The sequence below is a fragment of the Colobus angolensis genome, unplaced genomic scaffold (assembly GCF_000951035.1).
Source record: "Colobus angolensis palliatus isolate OR3802 unplaced genomic scaffold, Cang.pa_1.0 Scaffold24, whole genome shotgun sequence".
In the NCBI taxonomy this organism is placed as follows: Eukaryota; Metazoa; Chordata; class Mammalia; order Primates; family Cercopithecidae; genus Colobus; species Colobus angolensis.
In genome coordinates, this window is record NW_012115599.1 from 745,348 (window position 1) to 770,243 (window position 24,896).

At 50.8% G+C, this 24,896-nt stretch overlaps 1 protein-coding gene across 1 annotated transcript in view; it reads left to right on the forward strand.

The window, feature by feature from the left end:
* SFXN5 (sideroflexin 5) overlaps nt 1-24,896 on the forward strand; it is a 130,706-nt gene that overhangs the window by 72,865 nt on the left and 32,945 nt on the right. The window contains exons 8-10 of the mRNA XM_011945175.1: nt 129-185; nt 1,578-1,643; nt 12,234-12,324. Coding sequence (XP_011800565.1) covers nt 129-185; nt 1,578-1,643; nt 12,234-12,324 — 214 coding nt within the window. The remainder of the gene's footprint in view (nt 1-128; nt 186-1,577; nt 1,644-12,233; nt 12,325-24,896) is intronic.

Sequence of the window (24,896 nt, forward strand, 5' to 3'; positions counted from 1 at the left end):
GGCGGCACCATGTGAGCTAGAGATCACATGCTGTGCCTTTCTGGGGATGTGTGACCTCCTGGGGTCCAGGCCTGGCTTCCAGGGAGGTGACCACTCCTTCCCTGACTTCTCTCATCATTGCCTTTCAGTGGCTGAACCAGAGCCACAATGCCTGTGTCAACTATGCAAACCGCAATGCGACCAAGGTGAGCATCACTGCCCTCTCCCAAGTGGTGGGGTTCAGGATAGGGAGGCCCAGTCATCCTCCCTAGAGTGTGACATGCCACCATCAGTGGCTGCCTCTTGGTTAAACATGGCCCTCCTCTAGATACCTTATTTAAAATGCCAGCCCTTCAGGTGGGTGGCCGACTCAGACATTACTTGGCTGAGGTCAGCTGGAGTTTCTGGGCCAGGAGCCCTCTGGGGAGGAGCTGTTTACATGAAGTGAAGAAGGCCCATTAAATGGGAGCAGTGCAAGGGATGAGTTTGGCTGGCTTTCAGATTCTTCTTGGGTAGCTCTTACATTTGGGTTTTGGATCATGATGATATCAGCTACTTGGGGGCCAAATTCCCCTAAAGCTTCCTCCAAATTTTCTGGAAGCTGCCTCAGTGCTCTCAGGTCCCGACTGCTGGCCACAAGCTGAAGGGCTGCTCCTGAGTGGGGAGGGTCCAGGGCTGGTACCTCCTCCCCAAAGCCCCCTGCACTCCTTGGAGAGCTTGTGGTAGAGGCCCAATGACCCTTCTGTTGTCCAGGAAGAGCTCCTGGGCCCCTGCTTTGCTGCAGAGGCCACCTCTCCCCCACTTCAGTTCAAAGGCAAAGAAGGCAGGATGCATCTAGGTGCCCTTTGGGGGCCTGTCGGTTTGGGGTAGAGGAGAGTCCTAACTTTTGTTAACCTTGGGGGAGAGGAGGGGAGTTAGGAGCTGGCCTGGGCTGTAGGAATTGAGAGGCTTGGTACGCTGTGGGTGCCCCCTGACATCTAAATCTCCACCCCAAGTCTCTCTCATAGGCTTCACATATGGCCATCTCTGGATGACTCCCATTTATCTTAAACCAAACACCTCTAAACCTGCAGTTCCTTAGCTCTTTCTTAATTGTCTATGTTGGAACTTGGGGTATATTACTCTGTAGAGATATTGGGCAGCTATCATCTGTTGACATGGGAGCCCAGTTGTTCCATGGGCTGGCAAGGCCTGTGAGAGCCTTGACACTGGCATTTCCACCTAGAAAGTGCTCCAGGTGCCAAACAGCCCCCTTGCAACATTTAACCTCTAAAGTGGAGACTGCTTGCCCCAGCCATCAATGGTCTGTGTTAGCCTTGCTGTTCTTCACCTCCAGCCAGCATTGTCTACCAGTGACCTTTCTAGAACAGGGCAGAAGTGAAGTGGGCCCTTCAGCATCTCCCTGGTTACTGGTGATTTAATTTCTACATTGGGAACTGAGCTGAGGGTAGCCTGATCCCTTTGGGTCCTGAGGGGCCTCTTCCACCCACCTTCCAGGCTGGTGGGCAGGTGCTTCTTGCTGGCTGGGACAGCTTATAAGGGGAGGTATGGGAGCTTTTGGCACCCAGCAGGCCTGAAATTCTGCCTCTGTTTTCCAGCCTTCACCTGTATCCAAGTTCATCCAGGGCTACCTGGGAGCTGTCATCAGTGCCGTCTCCATTGCTGTGAGTACTCCCTCCCCTGCTCCTTCTTGACTCTGCTGCCCTGGGGCCACCCCACTCAGCATTGCAAGTGGATGCTTACCTGAGGGCCAGGCTGGGCAAGGATGTGGGGGACAGGTTTCTGTGGGTAGGGAGTCGGACAGGCTTTCTAGGCCGAAAAGAGGCTCCAGTAGACAGAGCACACCTGTCTACTGGTGTGCTGTCCCTGTTATGTTATGTCCCTGTCCCTGTTATGAAGAGCAGGCAGGGAGGTGAGGTGGTGCTCGGGGGCGCCAAGGCAGGACATCTGTCTTGAGTGGGGCCACAGTTGCCCAGCACTCTGCTCAGAAGGCCGCTCCTCATGCTCGGTAATGTGGCTGGGTCGGAGTTGGGGGGTCGCCTCTGAATGACTCTGCAAGGCCCGCCCATGTGCCTGCTCCCCTGAGCTCTTGCTCAGCTACCGGGGCGCCGCTGTTCCCTTTCTGTGGCCTTACTGGTGTCACATGTCCAGCTCCTCCTGAAGACCTGTCAGTGCCCAGAGCCGGGGGCATTAGGCTCACGCTGAATCTCCACAGTACTTTGAGGCCAGAGCAGCTACTCAGTAGGGGAGGTTCAGAGACTGAGGGTGAGGGTATGGTAGATGTGGCTCCCTGCTTCCCAGAGGAGGCCAGGGGCAAGTGACACAGAGCCCTGGGCCAGAGCCAGAGTGGATGCTCAAGCTGCCAGGACCTTCTGCACACTTGTCCCACCCCTGAGCCCACCCCTGTGCCTACGTCTGGCTCTCTCTGGATCCCCACTAGGATGGCCTTCTATAGCCGACTCCAGAGGGCGAAGGGCCCCTTTACAACTCTGTCATTTCATTCATTACACAATACATTAATGTAACTGGTAAGAAAAAATAATTAGAAAATGAAAACCAAACAACATTCACATAGCTGAGCACAGTGGGGCACACCTGTAGTCCCAGCTACTCAGGAGGCTGAGGTGGGAGGATCACTTGAGCCCAGGTATTGGAGTCTGTAGTGTGCTATAATCACACCTGTGAACAACCAGTGCACTCCAACCTGGGCAACATGGCAAGACCCCATTTAAAAAAAGAAAAGTCCAGGCGCAGTGGCTCACGCCTGTAATCCCGACACTTTGGGAGGCTGAGGCAGGTGGATCACCTGAGATCAGGAGTTCAAGACCAGCCTGGCCAACATGGTGAAACCCCGTCAATACTAAAAAAATATAAAAGTTAGTTGGCATGGTGATGGGCACCTGTAATCCCAGCTCCTTGAGAGGCTGAGGCAGGAGAATCGCTTGAACCGGGGAGGCAGACGTTGCAGTGAGCTGAGATCACGCCACTGCACTCCAGCCTGGGGCGACAGAGTGAGACTCCATCTCCAGAAAAATAAATAAATAAATAAATAATTAAAAAGTTTAAAAATTAAAAAACTCCAAAACCGTTCAGCTGGGCAAGGTGGTGTGCCCCTGTAATCCCAGCTACTCAGGAGGCTGAGATGGGAGGATCACTTATGGCCACGTTGGGCAGCATAGCAATATCTTACCTCTAATGAAAAAGAAAACATTCACATATAGTGAAGAATTCACATACAATAACCTTTTGGTAAAACCCATTTTCCTCGCCTTTCCAGTGCCATTAAGTAAATACTGTAAAATAACAGTTCACAGCTGTATATTACCCATTGTACCATATACCACGATTTAATTCACCATTCTTCTAAAGGAGGGATTTAGAGTTGTCCTGAAATGGCCTCATTTATTTCACTCCCACATAGACCAAGTCATCTCCAAATAGCTGTGAAGTGGGATGTCCCATCTCATGCTCAAGATCTCTTTCCCAAATCCTTATGTCTTCACAAAAGCAAGAAGCCAGACATTGCAGACCTATTCAGATGGCTCACCAAGAGATTACTGACCTGCCACCCAGGTTGTCCTGCAGCCCAGCAGGAGACTTCATTTGTGAGTCAGACAAATTGGGGGTCCCTGATTCTGGGGACTTGCTGGGTGAAGGCCAAAGGCTCTCCTGAGTGGGAGAAAGGACTCTGTCACCTCCTCCTTGTTCCTTGTGATGAGAGGAGCTGATGGTCTGCTTGGCTTAGCAACTCAAAAATCCCCTTCCCTTCTTTGAGACTCAGGGGTGGGGTGAAAGGAGGAGGCTACATAGGGAAGGATGCTGAGTGGCCCTGAATGGAAAGGCTTGAGTGAAGGGGATCATTGTCCTGGTGGACTTCCTTCCTCTGCAGGCCAAGAATCAGCTTCTCAGCCTGAGTAACATGGCAAAACGCCATCTCTACAAGAAATACAAAAAAATTAGTCAGGCATGGTGGTGCACACCTGTAGTCCCAGCTACGTGGGAGGCTGAGGTGGGAGAATCGCTTGAGCCCAGGAGGTCAAGGCTGCAGTGAGCCATGATTGCACCACTGCACTCCAGCCTGGGCGACAGAGCAAAACCCTGTCTCAAAAAAGTAAGAAATCACTCAGCTTTTTCTGAGAGCTCCCAGCTCTCTGTGTGTCCAGTCCTCACTGCCCCACCTGAAGGACCATCAGCCGCTCCATCCCAACCACTTGCCAGGGCAAACCTAACACAGATTTGTGGGGTATGGGTTCTGAAGACAGAGTTATTGGGGGACTTGGAGCCCTCTGGGGTTCCCAGAGCTGAGTTCTTGCTGAGCAGGGGCTGGGGCCTCACGTGGGGCTGTGTCTGTGCTGGGGCCTCCCTCCTTTCTCCTCCCTGTGAGCTCCAGCACCCCTTGAAAGGCTTTCCCCAACCACTCCGGCCCGTAGCACTCTCCCTCCCCACAAGTTCTGGAAACCCCTGTCCTCCCCACTCACACTCAGTCGCACCATGTCCCTGTCCCCTGTTCAGACTGCCCAGTGTTCTGCAGTCTGAGCCCCATCCCCACTGAATTACAAGTTAGCGAGGGACAGGCACCATGGCTTCTCCCCCATGGAGTGGAGCATAGGGCACTGCCCCATAAATACTTATTAATTAGGCCACTGACTGATTGCTGGCCTTGAGGCCCCTCCGATCTGCGAGTCCTAGCGGTGGCGGCGTCCCTCCTCCTGACGTCTTCACACAGCGAGGGTCTAACTCCGGCAGATGGAGTGGAGTTTCTGACTTGGAAAATCAGCAGCTTGCTTGCTTTTCTTTTGTGTGTGTAAGTCACAAAACCTCTGAAGAAAGAGACTTCATTTTATTTTCCTTTCTCTTGTTCTCTGGAACCCCAGGTCCTGCAGCCTCATTAACTGATCTCTGCTTCAATTAGTGACAAATCCCCTCCCAGGGCGAACCTGTTAGGAGGAGATGACCTGCAAACAAGTGTCATGGCCCCAGTGGTTGTCCCAGCTCTGGCATTAATTAAAACGAGTCCCTACAAGCAGGTGGCATGGATGGGGGCCTACAGGCTGCAAACAGGTCCTTGGGACAGAGGGTGAGCTGGAGTGGAGGCCAGCCTCCTCCAGGGCCCTGGAGAGCCCCCTCCCCTACTCAGAGGAGCCCTGACCTTGGCCAGCAACCCTGGGATCAGGGATCCCCAGTTTGCATGCCCTCAAATGAAGACTCCTGCTGGTTGCAGGACCACCAGGGTGGGATTAGCAGCCTCTTGGTGAACCTTCTAAATAGATTTGGCAATGTCTGGCTGCTTGCTTGAGAATAAAAAAGAAATCCCGTCTTAAGTTATTTTTGAAATCTAACAGTTTGCTGTCTTTTAACAAAGGAAGCCTCTCTCAATCCTCACTGTTTTTTAGTTCGAGAGTTTGCATTAAGCACTTCTGTGGGCGGCCCTCACTGGGCCCCCGGCTACACGAGGGTGAGAGGAAGTAAGACCCTTTGACTCCCATCGGGGGACTGTGATGTGCGGGTACTTTGCAGGCGCTGGGGGCTGCAGGGACTGGGGTGTCCTTCAAGGCGCTGAGAGGGGAAGCTAGAACGTTCTGTAGTATAATCAGAATTATGATTAAGGTGACCACAGGGTGTGGTGGAAGCAGGGGAGGGGCCCCTACTTCACACAGGGCTGACTCATAGGACAGAGTGGAAAGAGCAAGGGGCAGACAGGGCGGGTGTTCCAGAGAGAGGGCACCACACAGGCAGAGGTGCACAGGAGAGCATGACCAACTCCGGGCTCAGAGCAGGAGGGTGGCCACCGGGTAGGGAGTGATGGTGATCGTGAGTGGAGGAGGATCAGGGCCAGTCAAGAAGCACTGTGAGTGCCTTGCTCAGGAGGAAGGAGGCCATGCCTGGAGCCCTGCCTGGGTGTCATCTGCTGGGTGTCTCAGATAGTGCAGGTGGAAGTGGGCTGGAGGAGAAGGGGTGGGGCCACCCTCATGGACGAGGGGCCTGGATGAGGGTGGATGTGGGGCTGGAGAGGAAGACTCAGGGATGAAGTGATGTGGCACCAGTCAGGAGCTGCCTGGGGGAGCCACATGATGAGAGGCACTTCATGCCCATTCCTCACACCCTTCCCTTCCAGCTAGGTCTTAGCTGGCTGAGGTTTTTCCCTGTTGGGGCAGTGCTGAACTCCATTCCCAAGGGTTCTGGGCTCTGGGGGGTTCTTTCTGTGCAGGATGCAGTGGCTGTTAACCTTCACTACCAGACACTGGCATAGAAGGAGGGGTTCCAGGGGATCCCTGGGTACTGAACCCGTACACCTTCCAGTTCCCATTGCTTACTGACAACTCTGTGTCCCCTGGATAGTCAGACTGGAAAGTAGTCATGAGAATTGTAACAATGGCTAGCACTTCCAGAGTGCCTGCAGCGCGCCAGACATCGTTTAGGTGTTCATCCTCATTTTACAGATGAGGAGACTGAGGCACGGAGGTGAACTAAGTGACAGGGCCTATCGAGGCTTAATCACACACAGAGACCCCTTTTTCCTTTTTCCTACTGCACCCCCCGTGGCATAGGGAGGTGGGAGAAGCCAAGTGGTGTTCTCAGCTTCTAGGTTGGAGGAGCTATTATCATGCCGCCTGGCAGACAAGTCCCTCCCCAGGTACCCTGAGAGCAGTGGGGACTGGAAGACATTTTTTGAGAGGTTCTTTAGGTGTAACAGAGTTCAACCCTCTGCTCACCTTCATATTTAGTTCCTGGGCCTGTGTTTTCTGGCCATTGTCAAGTCAGTGGCATATATTTGTCCCTGGCCCAGAGCATGCCCTGCCGCCTGCAAGACAGGGCCTGGCTGGCTCTGTGGTGGAGGGTGTACCTCAGGCCCTTCTGTTCTTCTCCAGGCTGGAGAGAGGTAGGGGGACGACAGCACCTGGGAATCCTGGACCAGACTACTTTCTTGCTGTGTTCAGGGAGTGGCTTTGGGTTTGGAGGGTCCATCGCATGGACCCTGTAGAGAATCTGCAGTGTTCAGAAGCCTGCAGATGGTGATGCTGGCAGTGCGAGTCAGACACAGAAAGCCGCTCTGTGTCTTTTCTAGGGAGGACAAGTTGTTGCCACCTCCTGTGTAGAAGGGGTCTGTGTAATTGATTTCCTAGCAGGTAGGCCCCTGGCCCTTGTGGGGCATGGTTCAGGAGTCAGGGTTGGTCACTGTTGTCAGCAAACAAGCAACTTGGTCACAGCTGGAGCAACTGATGTTTTAGCCTGTGCAGAACTCTGTCCCAGCTACTTGGCTACTTTGCTGCTGACCCCATTGCCAAGCAGCAGGCTGGCTGGGGTTGGGGAACAATTGACCTCCATGGAGGGTCTTGGGTCTACTTGACTACCAATGTGTTCTATCAAGTGTGCCCTCTGGTGGGTAGTTTTGGTACTTCAGCGATTCTTTGACCTTCTCCAACCCTTGCCCCCAGTGCCCACACAAACCCCTAACCCTTGGTTACATTATTATCACCCAAGAGGTGCCCTTCTTTTAGGCATGCCCCTTCCTCCATTGTTCTTCAGGGCCATTTGGACCCCCATAATGACTGGTGCAGTAGAGTCTGCGGACTGTTGTCTGAGTGCCCCGCAGACGACCTGGTATTTCATGCTTCTGATCCTCGGCGGAGTCCCGCTCCCTTCCTAGCCTCCTACTCAGGGGTCAGGCAGGCATCCCCTTCCTCAGGAGGCTTCATGACCCTTGGACCCACTCCCTCACGGCACCTCCTCATACAGGTAGCCAGAGCCTTTCAAGCAAGCCAGGCAGTCCTGCAGGGTTGTGTGGCTCCTCCAATACCACTGAAGGCTTTAAGCAAGTTGCCATGTGTTTTCAGACTTCACTCCGACTGCTGTAGAGAACAGATGGATGGGGGCAAGAGTGGAAGCAGGGGGCCTGGTTAGGAGGCACGCAGTCATCCTGGGACAGAGGCTGCGTGCTGAGTCGGGGGAGCAGGGAGAGCAAACAGCTGCATTCATGATATCCGGGAGATGCACCAGGGAGCCATGGTTACATGTGGGCCCCAGGAGGCTTCTGCCCAGAACGCTCTGAGGTCTCTGGCATGAGCAGCAGAGCTGGAAATGGGCGAGGAGGCTGGGGTGTGGGTGAGGAAGAGCGAGACAACCTTCATTTGAGGTGCGAGAAGGTGGAATGCCTAGAGCCCTTGGACATAGAGGCATCCACCAGGCAACGGATATTCAGGCTGGAGTCAGGGCACAGATGCGGGGAGAGGGATGCAGGCATTCTTCCAGCTCCATCCAGTGTCTCCTTGCTGGCCTGTTGGCCCAGAAAGCCCTTGGTTCTTAAGGCTACAGCCACCAACTGTGTAGCTCATGACACTGAAGATTTGGTGTCATGAAGCTCCCACCCCACCCACAGCTCCTGCTGCTGGTTGACCCTGTTCCCGTCTCTGTGGGGACTCTCAGGAAGCTGGCCTTCCCTCCTTTTCCCCAGTCTCCTGTCAGCTGCTCATGGCAAATTCACTGGCCCAGTAGCCAGACCTTGGAGATAGGTGGTCAAGAAGGCCTATTCCCTCTTTCAGGATATTGCTGATGTCTTGTGGGGCCTGAGTCCTGGTTTTCCCAGAAACCCTGTCTGATAGCCATAGGAGAAATTCTTGTGCAAAATCCACACCCTGTTTGTTTTCCCCATCTACCAAAATGGAGCTCCTGTTTGGTTAATTTCTATTTTGTGGCTTATTTGGATGCTGTTAAAACAGATCCTGGGGGACCCTCAGCAGTAATTGTTCCACATCTCATTATCTTTCCTGAACCCGATTATTAGCTCTGATTTTTCTGATCGCTAGCTGCTGTTTGTGATGAGCTGTGTGCCATTAATACCAGCTGGTTCCCTTAAACAGGGCCCACCATGCCAGGGAAAACGAGCTGGCATGCAGCGCCACCAGCCTCTTGGCTTTTTCATTTTAACGGGCTCTACCAAATGTTCCAGGCCAAAGGGCCCTGAGGAACCAGAACAGACAGGCTCCCAACCCCTGGTCTGCAGCCATCTTGGGTTCCTTCTCAGGCTGTGGCTGTCCTAGGTGCTGCGGCAGTAAGACCTGGACTGGGGCCTGGGAAGGGGTGAGGGTAAGTGGCCCTTTGCCTCTTCTATGTCCATGCCCTCCCTGCCACTGGGCCCATCACTGACAAGTGGGCATTGTGTCCTCACTGACTCCTCGTGAGCTCACAGCTACACACATGCCCAGGTCTCCTCCCTGCTTTGCTGGTCCCCAGCCCCTTTCTCGGTCTCAGGCATGTTGGCCATGCTCTCAGAAACATATGTGTACCGCACTAAAAGTCACCCTATCCATGCTGGGAGACCTGGTGACTTTCAGGGAAGGAGAGGCCAGAAGAAACCTGGGACAAGAACATTGTTTTCTCTCTTCGTTCTTCCTCCCTACACTCTGAGCTGTGCCAGTCCTAGCCAGTGGGAAGAATGGCCGACCAGGGAGGGGGAGGCTTTGGAGAGAGGGAGGCAAATGTGATGGCTACCTTTCCTCCTTTCCCTCCCACTGCTCTCCAGCCCTGCCTACCCCCAAGAGGCTGTCATGGGGAAGGGTCCCAGCCCCTCTGCTCACTTCCTTGAATGGCTCCTGCTCCCTGCCTCTTCCAGCACTTCCTGTATCTTCTTAAATTGTCATGCAGGATTTTGAACTCAGATCTTCTGACTTCTGGCTGCTGGGGGCAGGGGTGGTTCAAGGGCCCTGTCTTCCCGGCAGGAGTTGCCTTCTGTTTTCCACTCATTTGGACCCCAGCCCCAAGGTGGCCATTGTCAGGGAGATGCTTGCTATGCAGATGTGCCGTTCAAAGGCATGCAGATATGAAAGCATCGCTCCCTCAGGTGGAAGACAATGGGAAGGTCGAGAGCACTGTGGTTAGGAGCAAGGCTTTGGAATTAGCAGTCCCTGCGTTCAAATCCTAGCCTTACTTGCCTCATGACAGCTGTCTGTCCTTGGGCAAAATTGTTTAACCTCTCTGGACCTGTCTCTATCTGTAAAAAGGGCCAACATGGTCTATCCAAAAGACTTGTCGTGGGGATCTCATTAAGATATTTCATGTGAATATGTGCTGAGTGGCCTCACGTAGGAGGTGCTTACTGACTTCTCCCGAGCCCCCTCCTCTTCATCGCTACTGCCCATCTGTGTGTCCTCCAGCCTCCTCCCACGCTTTCTCTCACTGCACTTTTTTGGGGGTGAGGGAGGCCATTTCTGAGTCACTCGCTCCTGGACTTGATGAATTCCATTCGTGTGGCGGGGGCAGCAGGGCCCAGTGTGAACCGGCAGCTCCCCAGCCCTGCCCACTGTACCACTCAAGTGAGTCCACGCTGTGATGCCCCTGGCTGCCTCCCAGCCTTCCCTTGAGCGAGCTGGGAGGACAAGGATTGGACTCTGAGGATCAGCCTGAGACTTAAGATGGGGGCTGTGTTCCCGAGAGCCCAGGGTGGGCATGCCAGGAAGCACTCTGGCTCCACGGAATGCTGCACTGCCCCGGGGCTGGCGGACCAGCACTTCCTTGTCTTCCTGGGTCTCACAGTCGCAGCCTGGCCTGGGCTGTTTCTGCCTTGCTGCACCCTGCCTCAACAGCGGCAGGCACCTGGCAGCCCTGGAGGCCTTCCCAAGGCTCTGCGTCTTCCCCAACCACCCACAACATTAAGGCCAGAGCCAGGCCTGAGGGCACAGGGTGGCCTGCTGAGCCACCAGGTGTGCCAGACCTGAGAGCAGGCTGCCCCGGCCCATCAGGTCAGGAGTCCTGCCACGGCTCCTCCCACGCTTCCCAGGAAAGACAGCACAGGGGGCTGGCTTTGACCACCGTGTGGGGAAGCAGAGGCCTCTGCAACCCAACCCCTTTTCTGGATTCATGCATCTTCTCTTTTCTGTCTCCAGGCCTGCACTCATATGCATTTCTCCACCAGAAAGTCCTTTTCCTCTGCCTAGCCCAACCCCATCTTTCTCTCCTCCGCAAAGCCCCACTCCTAGCCTTTGTCTTCTCCATGCAGTCATATGTTTGTTGGTTCCTGCATTTATTCCTGAGTCACCAATTTATTGAGCGTGTACTATGTGCCAATGAGCGTAGCCCTAAGTAGTGGACATACAAAGATAAAAAAGGTGCAGCCACTCCTCCTGGTCCGGTGACATCATGATTATATAGCTTCATTTATTGAGGTCTCTTATATGCCAAGCTCACACCCACCACTTTACATACATTCTTATACCAGCCCTGGGATGTTGTAGGTATTACTATCCCTTTTTACAGATAGGTAAACCAAGGCAGAGAAAGATGAAATGACTTACCTGCCTAAGGTCCCACTGCTAGTAAGTGACACTGGAGGTGGAACTCCTGGGCGGGCCCGAAAGAACAGGTGTGGACTGAGTGGAGGAGGGAGGCATCCCAGGCACAGGGACCAGCACTGCAAAGGCCCCATGACTGGAAGGCTACGGAGCATCTGATGAGCAGCAGTTCTCGGGGTTGAACGTGGGGTGTTGGGGGACTGGGGAAGTGAGGTTATGGAGGCCAAGTCTGCTGCGGGAAGGAGATGATACCTTCTCAGGCAGGTTGGTCATAGAGAGGAGCTGGTGTGACAGACATGAAAAAGCCTGTGCTCTTGAAAGGTGAAAGAGCCTAGGGGATGGACTGGAGTGATGAAGACCCCAGCCAGGGGCTGGGGTGGGGCACCTGGCATCCTGGGCCAGGTGATAGGTATGAAGGCAATGACAGTGAGTTCAGGACATCCACCTCACCCTCCATCCTGCCCTGAGCTACGCTGCTTAGTCCTGCAGCCTGTGGGCAGGTGTGGGGGTCTCCCTGTCCTGAGCCCTTATGGTCTGGCTGGGCCCACACCTGGGTGTACCATGGGATTTCAGAAAGGTAGTGCTTAGGGCTAAGGTGGGAATGAGGCCTTCCTACACTTCATTTATTCATGGAGTATGTATCGTTTTACCAGCAACTGCCACATCATCCCATCCCTTTTCTCCTCTGCAGTGTGTGTGTGTGAGTGTGTAAATGTGTGTGTAAGTGTCTGATGCTTTACTTCTCCCTCTTATGGGCCAGTTGCCTGGGATGACTGGGCAGTGGTACTTTATGCAGCGACACTGGAGCTCTGCAACCTCAGGTGACGCTGCGGATTAGGGGTGTGAGGTGCAATTGTGGGGAAAGATGACATCCCCCACTCTCTGCCCTTCCTCTAGTTCTGCGCCTCCTCCCACAAGCCACTGCAGCATCATGTACTTTTTCTGTGTTTTTATTTTTTTCTTTCAAAGGTGGGCCTTAATGTCCTGGTTCAGAAAGCCAACAAGTTCACCCCAGCCACCCGCCTTCTCATCCAGAGGTTTGTGCCGTTCCCTGCTGTAGGTAAGACCTGCACAGCACATAGATGTGTGGTGTGGGTGGGTGTGGGGGACAGCGGGGCTCCCAACAAGACAGACGACCCTTCCACACCTCTCCTGATGCCCAGGGGGTACCCAGCTGGGAGAAGTGGTGCAAAATGTGTAGCTAAAAGACAGGTCACGGAGTCCCACTGACCAGCTCTGTGCTGAGATTCTGCTTTCAGCATAGGGGTTCTTAGCCTGGGGTCCCAGACCCCGAAGGGGTCAGTAGACAGAATGCTGCGGATCCGGTGAGCTTGGTCAGAGAAAAGATTTACATTAACCTCTAACTGCCTTTTAACATTTCCTTCCATTACGAATGTAGGCAGCAAACCACAGTCAGAAGCAGGACCTGTGACTTTGTCACCAGTAGAAATCACAGATGTTTTCATGGCACATTACAGTTCTTACAGAGATCTTAAAATACTATTTATGATCAACACTAATTCATATTTTCTTTTTCTTTTGAGACAGAGCTTCGCTCTTGTCACCCAGGCTGGAGTGTGGTGGCGCGATCTCGGCTCACTGCAACCTCCACCTCCCGGCTTCAAGCAGTTCTCCTGCCTCAGGCTCCCAAGTAGCTGGGATTACAGGCACGCACCACCATGCCCGTCTAATTTTATGTTTTTAGTAGAGATGGGGTTTCACCATGTCAGTCAGGCTAGTCTCGAATTCCTGACCTCATGATCCACCTGCCTCGGCCTCCCAAAGTGCTGGGATTACAGGCGTGAGCCACCATGCCTGTCCACTAATTCATATTTAATACATCAACTGATCTTGTTTTTAATTCATTAGTTAAAAAGCACATCTAGGCTGAGTGTGGTAGCTCACACCTGTAATCCAGCACTTTGGGAGGCCAAGGTAGGTGGATCACGAGATCAGGAAATCAAGACCATCCTTGCCAACATGGTGAAAACCCATCTCTACTAAAAATACAAAAATTAGCTGGGTGTGGTGGTGCAGGCCTGTAATCCCAGCTATTCAGGAGGCTGAGGCAGGAGAATCACCTGAACCAGGGAGTTGGAGGTTGCAGTGAGCCGAGATCACGCCACTGCACTCCAACCTGGCAGCAGAGTGAAACTCTGTCTCAAAAACAAAACAAAACAAAAAAAACAAAAAACATCTATTACTATATCACAATATTTTGGTAATTTCTTTCAGGATGATCCCCGTGATCCTATGTGTTTTGTTTTATGCATTTAGAAACATTATTCTGAGGGGTCCATAGGCTTCACCAGAGTGAAGCCAGAGTGGTTCCTGGCACAAGAGAAGGTTGGAAGCTTTTGCTAGTCTGGGTTTCAAGCCTTTGGTATTGAGAACAGCGTAAGGCAGTGCGTAGTTGTCAAAAGAGAAGGGTAAACCAGTGCTTGAACCATAACAGCAGAGCTCCCCATCTGTGCCAGAGGACAACAATGGGGACAGGCCAGCACAGGGCATGAGGACTTGTGACCTCTGTGGTACCAAGGCACAGTCTGAAGAGCCGGAGTCAGACCCAGGCTCATGGTCCTGACCCTGATCATCATCTCCAGGGCCCTGCTTCTCCATCTGTAAAATGTGGTTACCAGTACCCACCTTCCTACAGCCCAGAGCTCTGGGAGGAGCAAGTGAGGCCACAAACCAGTTTCCACTGAGAGGAAGGTGCTTTGAAGCACCTGCAAAGCCCTGTGAGAGGCTGAGAGGTCATTGCTGGGCAGCCCCACCCCTGGATGACCCAGAGACTAATGAACTCCCAGAACCAGCCACCTGGCTTAGCCTCAGCCAGCCCAGATAATTGCTATAGCAACTCCACACTTTTAATGAACTTTCAGCTATTTCTGTCGTGGGCCATTAATGGAATAACCCTTTAGATCTGACTTCGTTAAGAGGCCTAATAAAGCAAACACGGCTGCCCAACTGCTGTTCCTGGCCATTCAGCCTGGAGGGTCAGATGCAGTCTGAGAAGGGGCAGCGCTCGGCTGCACTGGGCTGGATCTGGGATTCGGCCAAGATGTAATCTGTCCTTAGCCAAGCTTTAGATAAGAACTTTGCCGGCGGCCCATTCCAGCCCTACCGGCCATCTTGCTGTGTGACCTTGGAGTGGTCTTAACCTCTCTGGGACTGTTTCAGGAGGAGGGTCCCTGCTTTGGGTCTGAGACTTTCTGACCTGCCCCTCTTCAGAATCTAGTGCAATTCCCCTCCCCTCTTCTTTTTGGGAATGAGGCCTCAGCTGCTGGCACAGGTGCAGCCACTGTTGTAGTCTTGAGATCCTGAACATCCCTTGCAGCTTGCATAATGTGGTTTGCAGCCCTGACAGTCCTAGCTCGCCAGGATCCAGGGAGAGGCAGGCCCTCTGTGGCTTCTTCCTCCACCTGGCTGCTGAGTCCTGGCTGGGTGCCTGTCTGCCTTCTGCCCCAGCCCCAGCCTCCCCTCCCACCACACAGGCTTCCATCTCTCTAGTCCCCATGTCCATCCCTCTCATCTGCAAGTGGGCACTTGCGGACTGCCCCAGTCAATGCTGACACAGTTTTGAGATGATTAGGTATGGCCCTTACCCTCCAGGGACTCAAAAGCCCACTGGTCCTCTCAGGCCACTGTCCAGTCCCTGTACTTGGCCTCTCTTCACCTTATCCAGAGTATCCCTAAGCTGCACTGGGTGCTGGCAGGGCCTAGGTCCTGCCTGGAGTTCACTCCAGCTCTCCGAGGCAGGCTAGGCCAGACCTGGCTGGGCCACTGTTGAAGGTGACCAAGAAGCTGGCTCAGGCTGTGCTTGACCTCGTGGAGGGTCCCCTGTCCCTTTAGGCTGCTTGCAGAGATGGGACTCAGCAGTGAGTGCACAGGGGAAGGTGCTGGGGAAAGTGGCAGTGATCATATTTAAACCCTGTTGTTGGGATGTGAGTGGAGTTGAAGGGGGTCTTCAGGGTGATGGGGGGTCCTGAAGAGGCTTGTGCCCTGTGGTCAGAGGCCACATCCAGACTCTCACACTTCTGAGTAGGTTGGGAACTCAAGCTCTAGGGAACAAGGAAGCCCCAGGAGTCAATTTCTTCTTCCCAAGGCTCTGCCAGCTCCTCTGCAGGCTCCAGCCTGAAGCCTGGGAGGTGGGCTACACACTGCCTAAGACTGGCCTGAGACACATGCACCTGGACCGCACACCAAACTCCACCACTTCCACCCCATTCTACCCACTGTCTCCTCATCTGGAAATAAGGCCTCTGATGAGACCCTCCTTTAGCCCCTTCCCACCAGGACCTCTGTGACTGCAGGCCTCCTTGAGGTTTGCAGAGCTCTTGGGTGCTGCACGGCTCCCCTCATGTTCTCCAGCAGGCCTCTCTCCTCCCCCTCGGTTCTCCTCATTCTGTGCCGGGAGGGTCTGAAGGCAGAGCATGCCATCACCTTCTTACAGAAGAATGAACAAAGTCAGACTTGCTGAAAGTGGTACTGAGCTGGCCAGAGCCCAGGCCTCCCAGGCCCAGCCCAGGGCTATTTCAAGCCCTCTGAGATAACCCCTCACCCCTATAGCTGAGAAACTGAGCAGTGTGGCCCAGAGGCAGCCAAGGCTACGCAGTATCCTCCCTATTCTGCCTCCAGGCTCCTCCCCTAGTTTTTCAGAGTGTGTGTGTGTGCACATGCCTGTGTCACATGACTGATGCGTGTACACACACATGTGCTGAGTGCGTGGGAAGCCCTGGGGTGCTCACTGCAGCCATTTCTGTCCCCTTGGAGAGAGCTGGTTTTAGGGCTATGCTGTGCCCCTGGTCTAGAACAGCAGTCGTGTGGGAGATCTCAGTTTCTATTTATACGTGGAGATGTTAGGAAAGACAGTGAGCCCAGGATCATGTGTGCTGGCATCGGAATCGATTGGGGACTGGTAATTAATTTGCTTAGACCTTAATTAATTCTCCAGTTCTTTCTTATTTGTGGACTGTCGCGCCTAATTGTGTTCAGGAGCTCAAGCTCGGAGCGGGCCCTCTGTTAATTGACGTATGGTTGCTGCGAGGTGAAGTTAATGGTTTGGGAAGCTGGGCAAACAGTGTAATTAAAGGTCAGTAGAAGAGGCATTGGAAAAATACACACCCCCAGGTCCAGCCACCAGTCTCTGTGAGCAGAGTCCGTTCCAGGGGTTGCCGGACCCACAGGCTTCTTGATGGGCCTTGGGGGAGGGGTACCGGGAGCAGTTACCAGCAGGAAGGAGGGCCAGGTCCCAGGTCCTAGACGGGCAGTGGCCAGGGGAATAGACACATCTTGTTGACAGTAATGGGTGGGGCAGGGGCTTTAGGGAGGGTAGATACTGAGGTGTTGTCTCAGCAAGCACATCTATAAAGCTGACCCTTTAGACTCCGGGTAGGTGTGGGCATGGGGAGGGCAGGAAGCCCTGAAGGTCACTCCAGGCTGCCTGGCTGCATCCACTCGAAGCAGGGAACAGGCGGTGATTGTATCATGTGCTCATCAAGACCCCCAGCTAGGCCCTGAGCTCCCAATGAGGGAGGCCCGAGCCTCGGCATCAGCCAGCTGCTCCTTCCAAGGAGAACAAGCTTCCTGCAGGCACCGGAAATGCCAGCCTCAGCAGCTCCTTGCTGAGAAATGACTTCTTCCTGTGCCGTCCCCAGCAGTCTCTTATGTTAAATGTCAGAATGTATTTTATTGCCATGAAAAGATCTCTGTGTTCACCGGTGAATCTGTCGCCCAGGGTGTCCTGGCACTGTTTGGGAGAAGGTCTTCTGTTCATTCACGGGTGCGGCAAACCTGCTCCCCGATGTCCGCACCCCCTTCTCCCCAAGGCCACACAGGTGTTCTCCACTGCTCCCCCTTCTCCCCAAGGCCACACGGGTGTTCGTGTCATTGAACCCCTCTTCTCTCCACTGCTCCCCCTTCTCCCCAAGGCCACACGGGTGTTCGTGTCATTGAACCCCTCTTCTCTCCACTGCTCCCCCTTCGTGCTCAGTCCACCCTGCTTTCTCCATCTAGGAGGTGGCCATGGCAGTGTTGCCCAAGTCTGGAGGGCCTACCCCCAGGTCAGAGCTCAGCTCCCCAGGCCTCATCCCCTGTAAGCAGGAGGCAGCAGCGTGCACCTGTGGCAGCTTTGCCCTGGGCCCTGTGACATCAAGGTCCCTCCATCAAGGTCAGTGGTGCTTCACGTGGCATCCATGCCCTTCAGGCACCTCTGGATGCCAGGAGTCCCTTCTTTGCCCTGCCCTGCTCTTGCCTCTCCTGTGCCCCACTGCAGCCTTGGAGAATCCTGCCATCCTCCTCTCCTCCCTCTTGCTGGGCCCTGGGCCTTTGCATGTGGCCCTGATGTCTGGATACCTGCTCTTCCCACTACCTCAAGCCACCCTCTGCCCTCCGTCGACTGCCAGGCCTTTGTGAGTCGGCTCAAACACCATCTCCTCTGGAAGCCCTTGCTGGGAATCCCAGCCAGGATTAGACGGCAGCTACCTTTGTGTGCCGATGTCTATCTGGGGACTGCCCATGTTGTTTCCAAGCCTGCCTCCCCCATTAGACAGTGAGTGCCCCAAGACGGGGACTGGATCTCATCCACCACCACCCTCAGCCCCCTCGGTGCCTGACGCACAGTCGGTACTCAGTGTGGGTTTATTCGACGATCAAACGAGTGCTTTGGCACAAAAGGTTTGAGATGAGGCACTCGCAGCAGAACCTCACCCTGATGACAGTGGTGGCCAGATTCTGTAGCTACCTGGACATTTATTCTGGACCTTTCCCACTTTTTAAAGTTGGTTTTGAGTGCTCTGTTTTCTTGTATACATTTTTACTATCACTGTGGTCCACTCTTAGTCAGCGGGCTTAGGGCAAATGACCAGTGATCTCACCCCTTTCCAGATCATCCTGGGCAGATTATCCAGCCTTTCCAGGCCATGGTGGCCCCATCTATAAAATGGGATACTAGTATCGCTAAGCAAAGTTTTCATGGGGATTAAACATGTCAGTTTCCCAGTGTAGCATGAGCACCTATTAAATGTTGATCCTCTTCCAGCTCCACTCTGTTCCTCCTGCCCCAGTCAGGGGTGGCACATTCCTGCTATCAGGGAACTTGTTCTTTGGGGGTAAGAAGTGGTTAGATGTTCAAATGGCACAAAAAAAACACAAAAGTTCCAGTGATAAGGGCAATAAAGTTTTATAGAGGATGAAACCCATTCGATAATCTCTCTAAATCACCTTCCATCACCTCTGCGATTTTAGGAATCTAATATGAACTGAATTATGTAGGGAAAGGGTGTTTGTTGGAAAAAGGGGTGGGATAATTAGATCATGTTATCAAAGGAATATGTGGGCATGGTGGTGTGGATTTTGAGGAGCCATGGAAGGCTGGGCTGGGCTGGGTGCTGGAATCGGTGGCAGCCTCAGAACTGGCATGGGCCCCTGGTGTGTGTCAGGCCCCAAGAGGACACAGGCAGTGGGTCCAAGGCAGCCAAAGGGAAGTGTCTAGTGTCCCAGGGCTCTGTTTTCAGTTTCATTCCCTTCAGTTATTTTGACTGCCTTGGATGGAGGAGGCCTGTGGCTCACATTCAAGAAACAGGGACACCAACCTGGCAGGGATTGTGAATTCATGGGCAAGAGCACCAGGATCTAAAAAGATCTGTCGAGGTGGGCCGATGAGATCTCACAAGGTTTGATGTAAGTCTTGCTGTTCAAAAAATGTAGGTGCACAAGTGATAGGGTGCCAAGACCTGACTTGGCTGAAGTTCTCAAGACAGAGACCCAGGGGTCTTGTGGGCCGTGTGCTCAATATGGGTCCCTGGTGTGGCATGTGCCTCTGATGATGCTCACTCAGATTTCAGCTGCATTACTAAAGATAGAACACCAAGAACAAAGGAGTCTGTTTAATTCTGGCTGTACACGTCAAGAGTAGCTCTGATAAGTGGTAACGCCACAAGAGTGACAGGATCTTCTGAAAAAACTGAGAGCCTGTTATTGAAATGAACTGCCTGACCCCTGGATTTGAGGGAAATGTCTGATCAGCAGACAGGCCCCAGAAGCTGTGAGGGGCACTCGCACGTGACCAAGGCACCTGTTTCCAAGCAGCTTGCTTGGGAGCTGGCATACAGTAGGTGCTCCATAAGTGCTTGTTGCATAAATGGCCTTCCAGTTCCAGGGTTTTATAATTCCTGAAATCCAGAAGGTAGAGATGCCCAGAGGCAGAGAAAGTGGGGAAGTGTAATGCGGAGGGAGGGAGGGGCTATGCTGGAGGGGAATGCAGAAGGGAACAGGGGGCCTGGCTGGGCTGGGCTGGCCTGCTGGGGAACAGAGGAGGGCATGTTGGCGCTGTGAGTGTTAGCTTGGGGTTTGAGCTTTATCTTTGGTTGATGGGGAACCATTGAAGAATCTCAAGCTAAGAGGCAGCTGTGATAAAAAGGGGCTTTTTAAAAAGATGGATGTGTTAGCAGGAGTCATATTAAGATATTCCAAACTTCCGAGTCAGCCTGCACCTAGACTTACAGGCTGATTTTTCAGTCCAGAAATTCCCGGTCCTGAGTCGGTGACACTTCAATATGGGTTGTGAAACTCTCCCCAGATTCTCAAGCTACTTAAAAGAAAATTTGTGCTGCTTGCTTAACACTGCCTTTCAGATGGAATAATGGGGACTTTTGTGAAATCGAGCAAATATGAGGGCATACATCCTTATTTGATAATCATTACTGTCTTAAAGGCAGAGGGGTTGTATTCTGCTGTGATTCGAGTGTGAGAGAGAGAGTATGTGTGAGTGTGTAAAGGTGGTAATATGCCTACATGTATATTTTCAATGCATAAAACTTCCCCGGGCAGGGACGTGAGAACCTGGCTACAATGGTTGCCTCTGGGGAGGGGGTGAAGCTTAGGGTTGGGAAGGAGACTTACTTTTTATTATTTCCCCTTTTACACCATTTGAATCATTGACTGTGTTGCCCACAATGGTGGAAGGAAGGAAGAGAGGGAGGGAGGAGAGAAGAGAGAAGAGGGGAGGGGAGGCCAGCGTTACCTCCCACTTCTTGCAGATGAGGAAGTAGAATCTGGAAGTACTTAGTCCAACATCAGTCTTGAGCCAAAATAGCAACTGAAGTTTCATGCTTGCTACTAAAGTGCTTGTTTGTTTATTTTAATGAAAATGGCTCTGTTTCTTTCTGATACTACGTAATAGAATAAGCAATCCTACTTCTCTCTCCAGAGTCATTTAGTGTATATCCCTCCAAATTCAAGTTAACATCTAAAAGTATATGAATCTCTGCCCATTATATCTATATATAGTGTAAATATGTTTATATGAATGTAATTTAATACAAATGGGTTCATATATATATAATATATATATACACTATTCTGTAAACTGCTTTTTAACCTCACAGTCAATTTTAGATGTCTTTCCATGGCAGTCATAAAATTCTAACTTCTCCTTAATGGCCACAATAGTTTGTTCCATGGCTATTTTCTATTTATTTATTTATTTATTTTTAGACAGAGTCTTGCTCTGTCACCCAGACTGGAGTTCAGTGGCATTATCTCGGCTCACTGCAACTTCTGCCTCCTGGGTTCAAGCGATTCTTCTGTTTTGGCCTCCCGAGTAGCTAGGATTACGGGTGATTTTTGTACTGGGGGTAAGAGGTGGTTAGATGTTCAAATTTTTGTATTTTTAGTAGAGATGGGGTTTCACCATGTTGGCCAGGCTGGTCTTAAACTCCTGACCTCAGGTGATCCACCCGCCTCGGCCTCTCAAAGTGCTGGGATTACAGGCATGAGCCACTGCACTCGGCCTGTTTTTTTAATTATGAAATTTTTCTCTTAACATAGAAAATTGAAGAAATAGAGAAAGAGAACATTAGATACACTCAAAACCCTCCACCTTCTCGATTCTGGTTTCTTTCTCTCCCCACAGAAGGCACCGACCTGGAGTTAGTGTATGCTTACCATTTAGGTTTTATATTTTAGCATATGTGCATGTATCATAAGCCATCAATTGTATTGTTCATGAATTTTTTAACTGTACTATACTGTACATATCCTTTTGAAGCTTGCCTTTCATTGTGATTTTGAAATGTATTATGTTAATACATATACATTCATTTCAGCTGCCATAGGCATTTGTACTCTGTGGCCATCCACAGGTGATTAATTGGGGACATTTAGGTTGTTTCCAGTCTCTCATTATTATACAGTCCTGCTCGAAACAACCGTGTGCTCTAAAAGATCACGTGCACATGAGTAAGAGTTTCTCCTGGGCAAAAGTTTTCAAACCTTCCTCTGTATTATAATCACCTGGGGAATTAAAACAAAACAGATCTGGGCCCTGCCCCAGCTTTGGTTTCACTTGTGCAGCCGGTGCTGGGAATCTCCAGGCTAGGGTGTGTAGCCAGACATGGAATGGACACATTAGAGGGTATGCACGTTTCTAGCTTTATTAAATATTGCCAGATGGGCATACGGGCGTTTACTCAGCCTGCAGGGTATGAAGTTTTATTTCCCTACATCCTCTTCAATATTTGATATTATCGATCTCTTAAAATTTGTGTTCATCTGGGCCGGGCGTGGTAGCTCACACCTGTAATCCCAGCACTTTGAGAGGTTGAAGCGGGTGGATCACCTGAGGTCAGGAGTTCAAGACCAGCTTAGCCAACATGGTGAAAATCCATCTCTACTAAAAATACAAAAATCAGCTGGGTGTGGTGGTGGGTACCTGTAATTGCAGCTACTTGGGATACTGAGGCAGGAGAATCGCTTGAACCCGGGAGGCAGAGGTTGCAGTGAGCCAAGATTGTGCTACTGCACTCGAGCCCGGGTGACAGAGTGAGACTACATCTCAAAAAAAAAGTGAGATTTGTTCATCTGAACTGGTTTATTTCTCATTTTAATTTGCATTTTTCCAGTTCCCAGTATGGTTGGGAAACTTTTCTTAACTTTATTGGACATTTGGGTTTCCAAACAGAAGAGAGAGCAAGAGGATATCCTTATTTCATACCATCCACAAATTCAAGATAGATTAAATGCCTAAATGTGAAAAGTAAATTAAAACCTTTGGAAGAAAATATAGATGAACACTGGAGTAGGGGTAGAGTTTCTTTTTGCTTTTGTTTTTTGAGGCAGAATCTCTCTCTGTTGCCCAGGCTGGAGTGCAGTGGTGCAATCTTGGCTCACTGCAGTCTCCGCCTCCTGGTTCAAGCAGTTATCTTGCCTCAGCCTCCTGAGTAGCTGTGACTACAGATATGTGCCACCACACCCGACTAATTTTTGTGTTTTTAGTAGAGATGGGGTTTCTCCATGTTGGGCAGGCTGGTCTCGAACTCCTGACCTCAAGCGATCCACTCACATCGGCCTCCCAAAGTGCTGGGATTATAGGCATGAAGCACGTGCCCTGCCTAGAGTTTCTTAACAACACAAAATGTATCTACCAGGAAGAATTCTTTATCTGACTATGTATTAAACTATATGACAGAAGAGACCATGTTGTGAGAAAAACAAGTCACAGGCTGGGAATAGCTATTTGTAAACCCTTTAACCAATGAGGTTTAGCCCTAAAACCTATGAGGAACTCCTGCAGATTTTTTTCCCTCAGATCTAGAAACCTAACCTTGATTATTAGTAAGATTGGGTTCCTGTTTATTAGTTTTTCAGTCTTTTATGAATTGCCGACTCATATATTTTTCTATGATTTTGATCACCGTATATTTTTCTTAATAATTGTTAAAGCTCTTACATCATATGGATTTTTTGGCTGAAATTAGCACCAACAGTTTGTGTTGAGGGTTTAAATAATAAGGGAGTCTATTACTTTACAAAGGGCGAGTCTCAGGTGGGGCATCCAGGGTGCTTCCCCCAGTGCTGCTCTGCTGGCCTCCTGGTGGGCTTCATCTCAGGCTTGTGGAAGACGGCGGCAGCAGCTCCAAGCATCACATCTGGACCCAGTGTCCAGAGGACGGGAGGCTCTGCCTGCCTCCCACCCCTTCTTAGATGGGAGGAGACCTTCCCCAGAAGTCCCCAGCAGACATTCCTGGTTGTCTGAAATCGGGTCACATGCCTCTTCCTCGATCAGTCACTGCCTGTGGGAGGATTATTACTATTAGTTTGGAGTAATCTCGGGAGGGGTAGAATAGCTCTTGGGAGTCAGTCACTATGACGCTCCATAACTTAAGATTAGTAGCCCTTTGTTTATCATATGTAATAAATATCATTTCCCAGGTCCCCATTCCTTATAGTATAGTTTCTAAATCAATCTTGAATGCTGCGTTTCTAAGATGCCTGAGTTATAAGAGGTATTAACATAATAGCCTTTTAGAAGAGAAGAGAACTATAGTTAGTGTCCATTGGAAGGAATAAGCAAGCATTCACTTACACATTCAATACAAGTCACTTTCTTTAGTACCACAGAGTTGGAGTCTAAGCCTCCTTCACATTTTCTTGTTCTTTTTTGGGCATTGGTTTTTAAACACAGCATCGTGGCCACCACTGCTTTTTGTAGTCCTGCTTCTAATCTCGACTCCTTTAGCCCATTTAAGATGAATGGTATAATTTCAAAGCATATAAAAGAATATTGGGAATTTTTGTTTGCATTTCTGATTTGGTTATACTTGTATCTCATATTTGTTCGTTACTTGAAGAAAAAATGTTCCTGAAATTAATCAGCTTTAGGAAGCCGACATGTTGTAGGTACCTAAGTGTGGACCCATGACTAGGTTACGTCAATCCCTGCTGGCTTTAAAATTTGTGTGATCTTCTTCAAGAAGTTTGGCAGGTTTTTTTTTTTTTTTTTTTTTATTATGCAGACATTGTACTCTATTATATTCTCACTGTAAACAGTGAAATATTATAGAAAATTCTGGTGTAAAAAAGTGGAAGTCTTTCAACAACCCCTAATTCTCAAATTGAATTCCTTTCCCCAAGCAGACCACTCTGTGAGCTGTGAACCTTCCAAAACATTACCTGTGGATTTATGCACACATGTATGTGCATATGCCAATTACAGGGTTTTACATACAGTAAATCATCATGTAGATACTCAGTAGCTTTTTTCACATGACAGTTTGTTTTGGAGATCTTCCCATGTGAGTTCCCTAATGGTGGACATTTAGGTTGTTTCTAATTATTTGCTCTTACAAACAGTGCTATAATTAACATCCTTGTAAATGTCTCTTTGTGCATATGGGCAAGCATTTCTTTAGGGTAGCTATCTATGGTTTGGCAATTTCTACTGTCTTTAATTGCATTGCCTGGTATCTGGCAGACGATCTTCTGCATGTACAATAACTTTTCATGTCCGTGCTCCATTATAGTGTAAGTTTTAGAAAGATGTTTTAGGCAACAATTAGGAATCTAAGTTTAAGTTCAAATTCTGTATGGATTGCTGTGGTCAGCTGAGGTGACACTTGAATGAATGGGTACCTCTACACATGGCTGAATTCACACACGTACAGGCAATTGTGTTGAGTAGCAGGTAAGGTTCCCTTCTCTGCCGACTTTCATTGTAAGGCACATCATGATTTTTGAAACATTAAAATATGGGAAAGTGCATTGTAGAATTGAGGAGTTATGTAGTTTATTTTCCCCAAATCAGTAGCCCATTGCTACTGATGGTCCTTTCCCTGTGAGTTGATAGAACTGCTT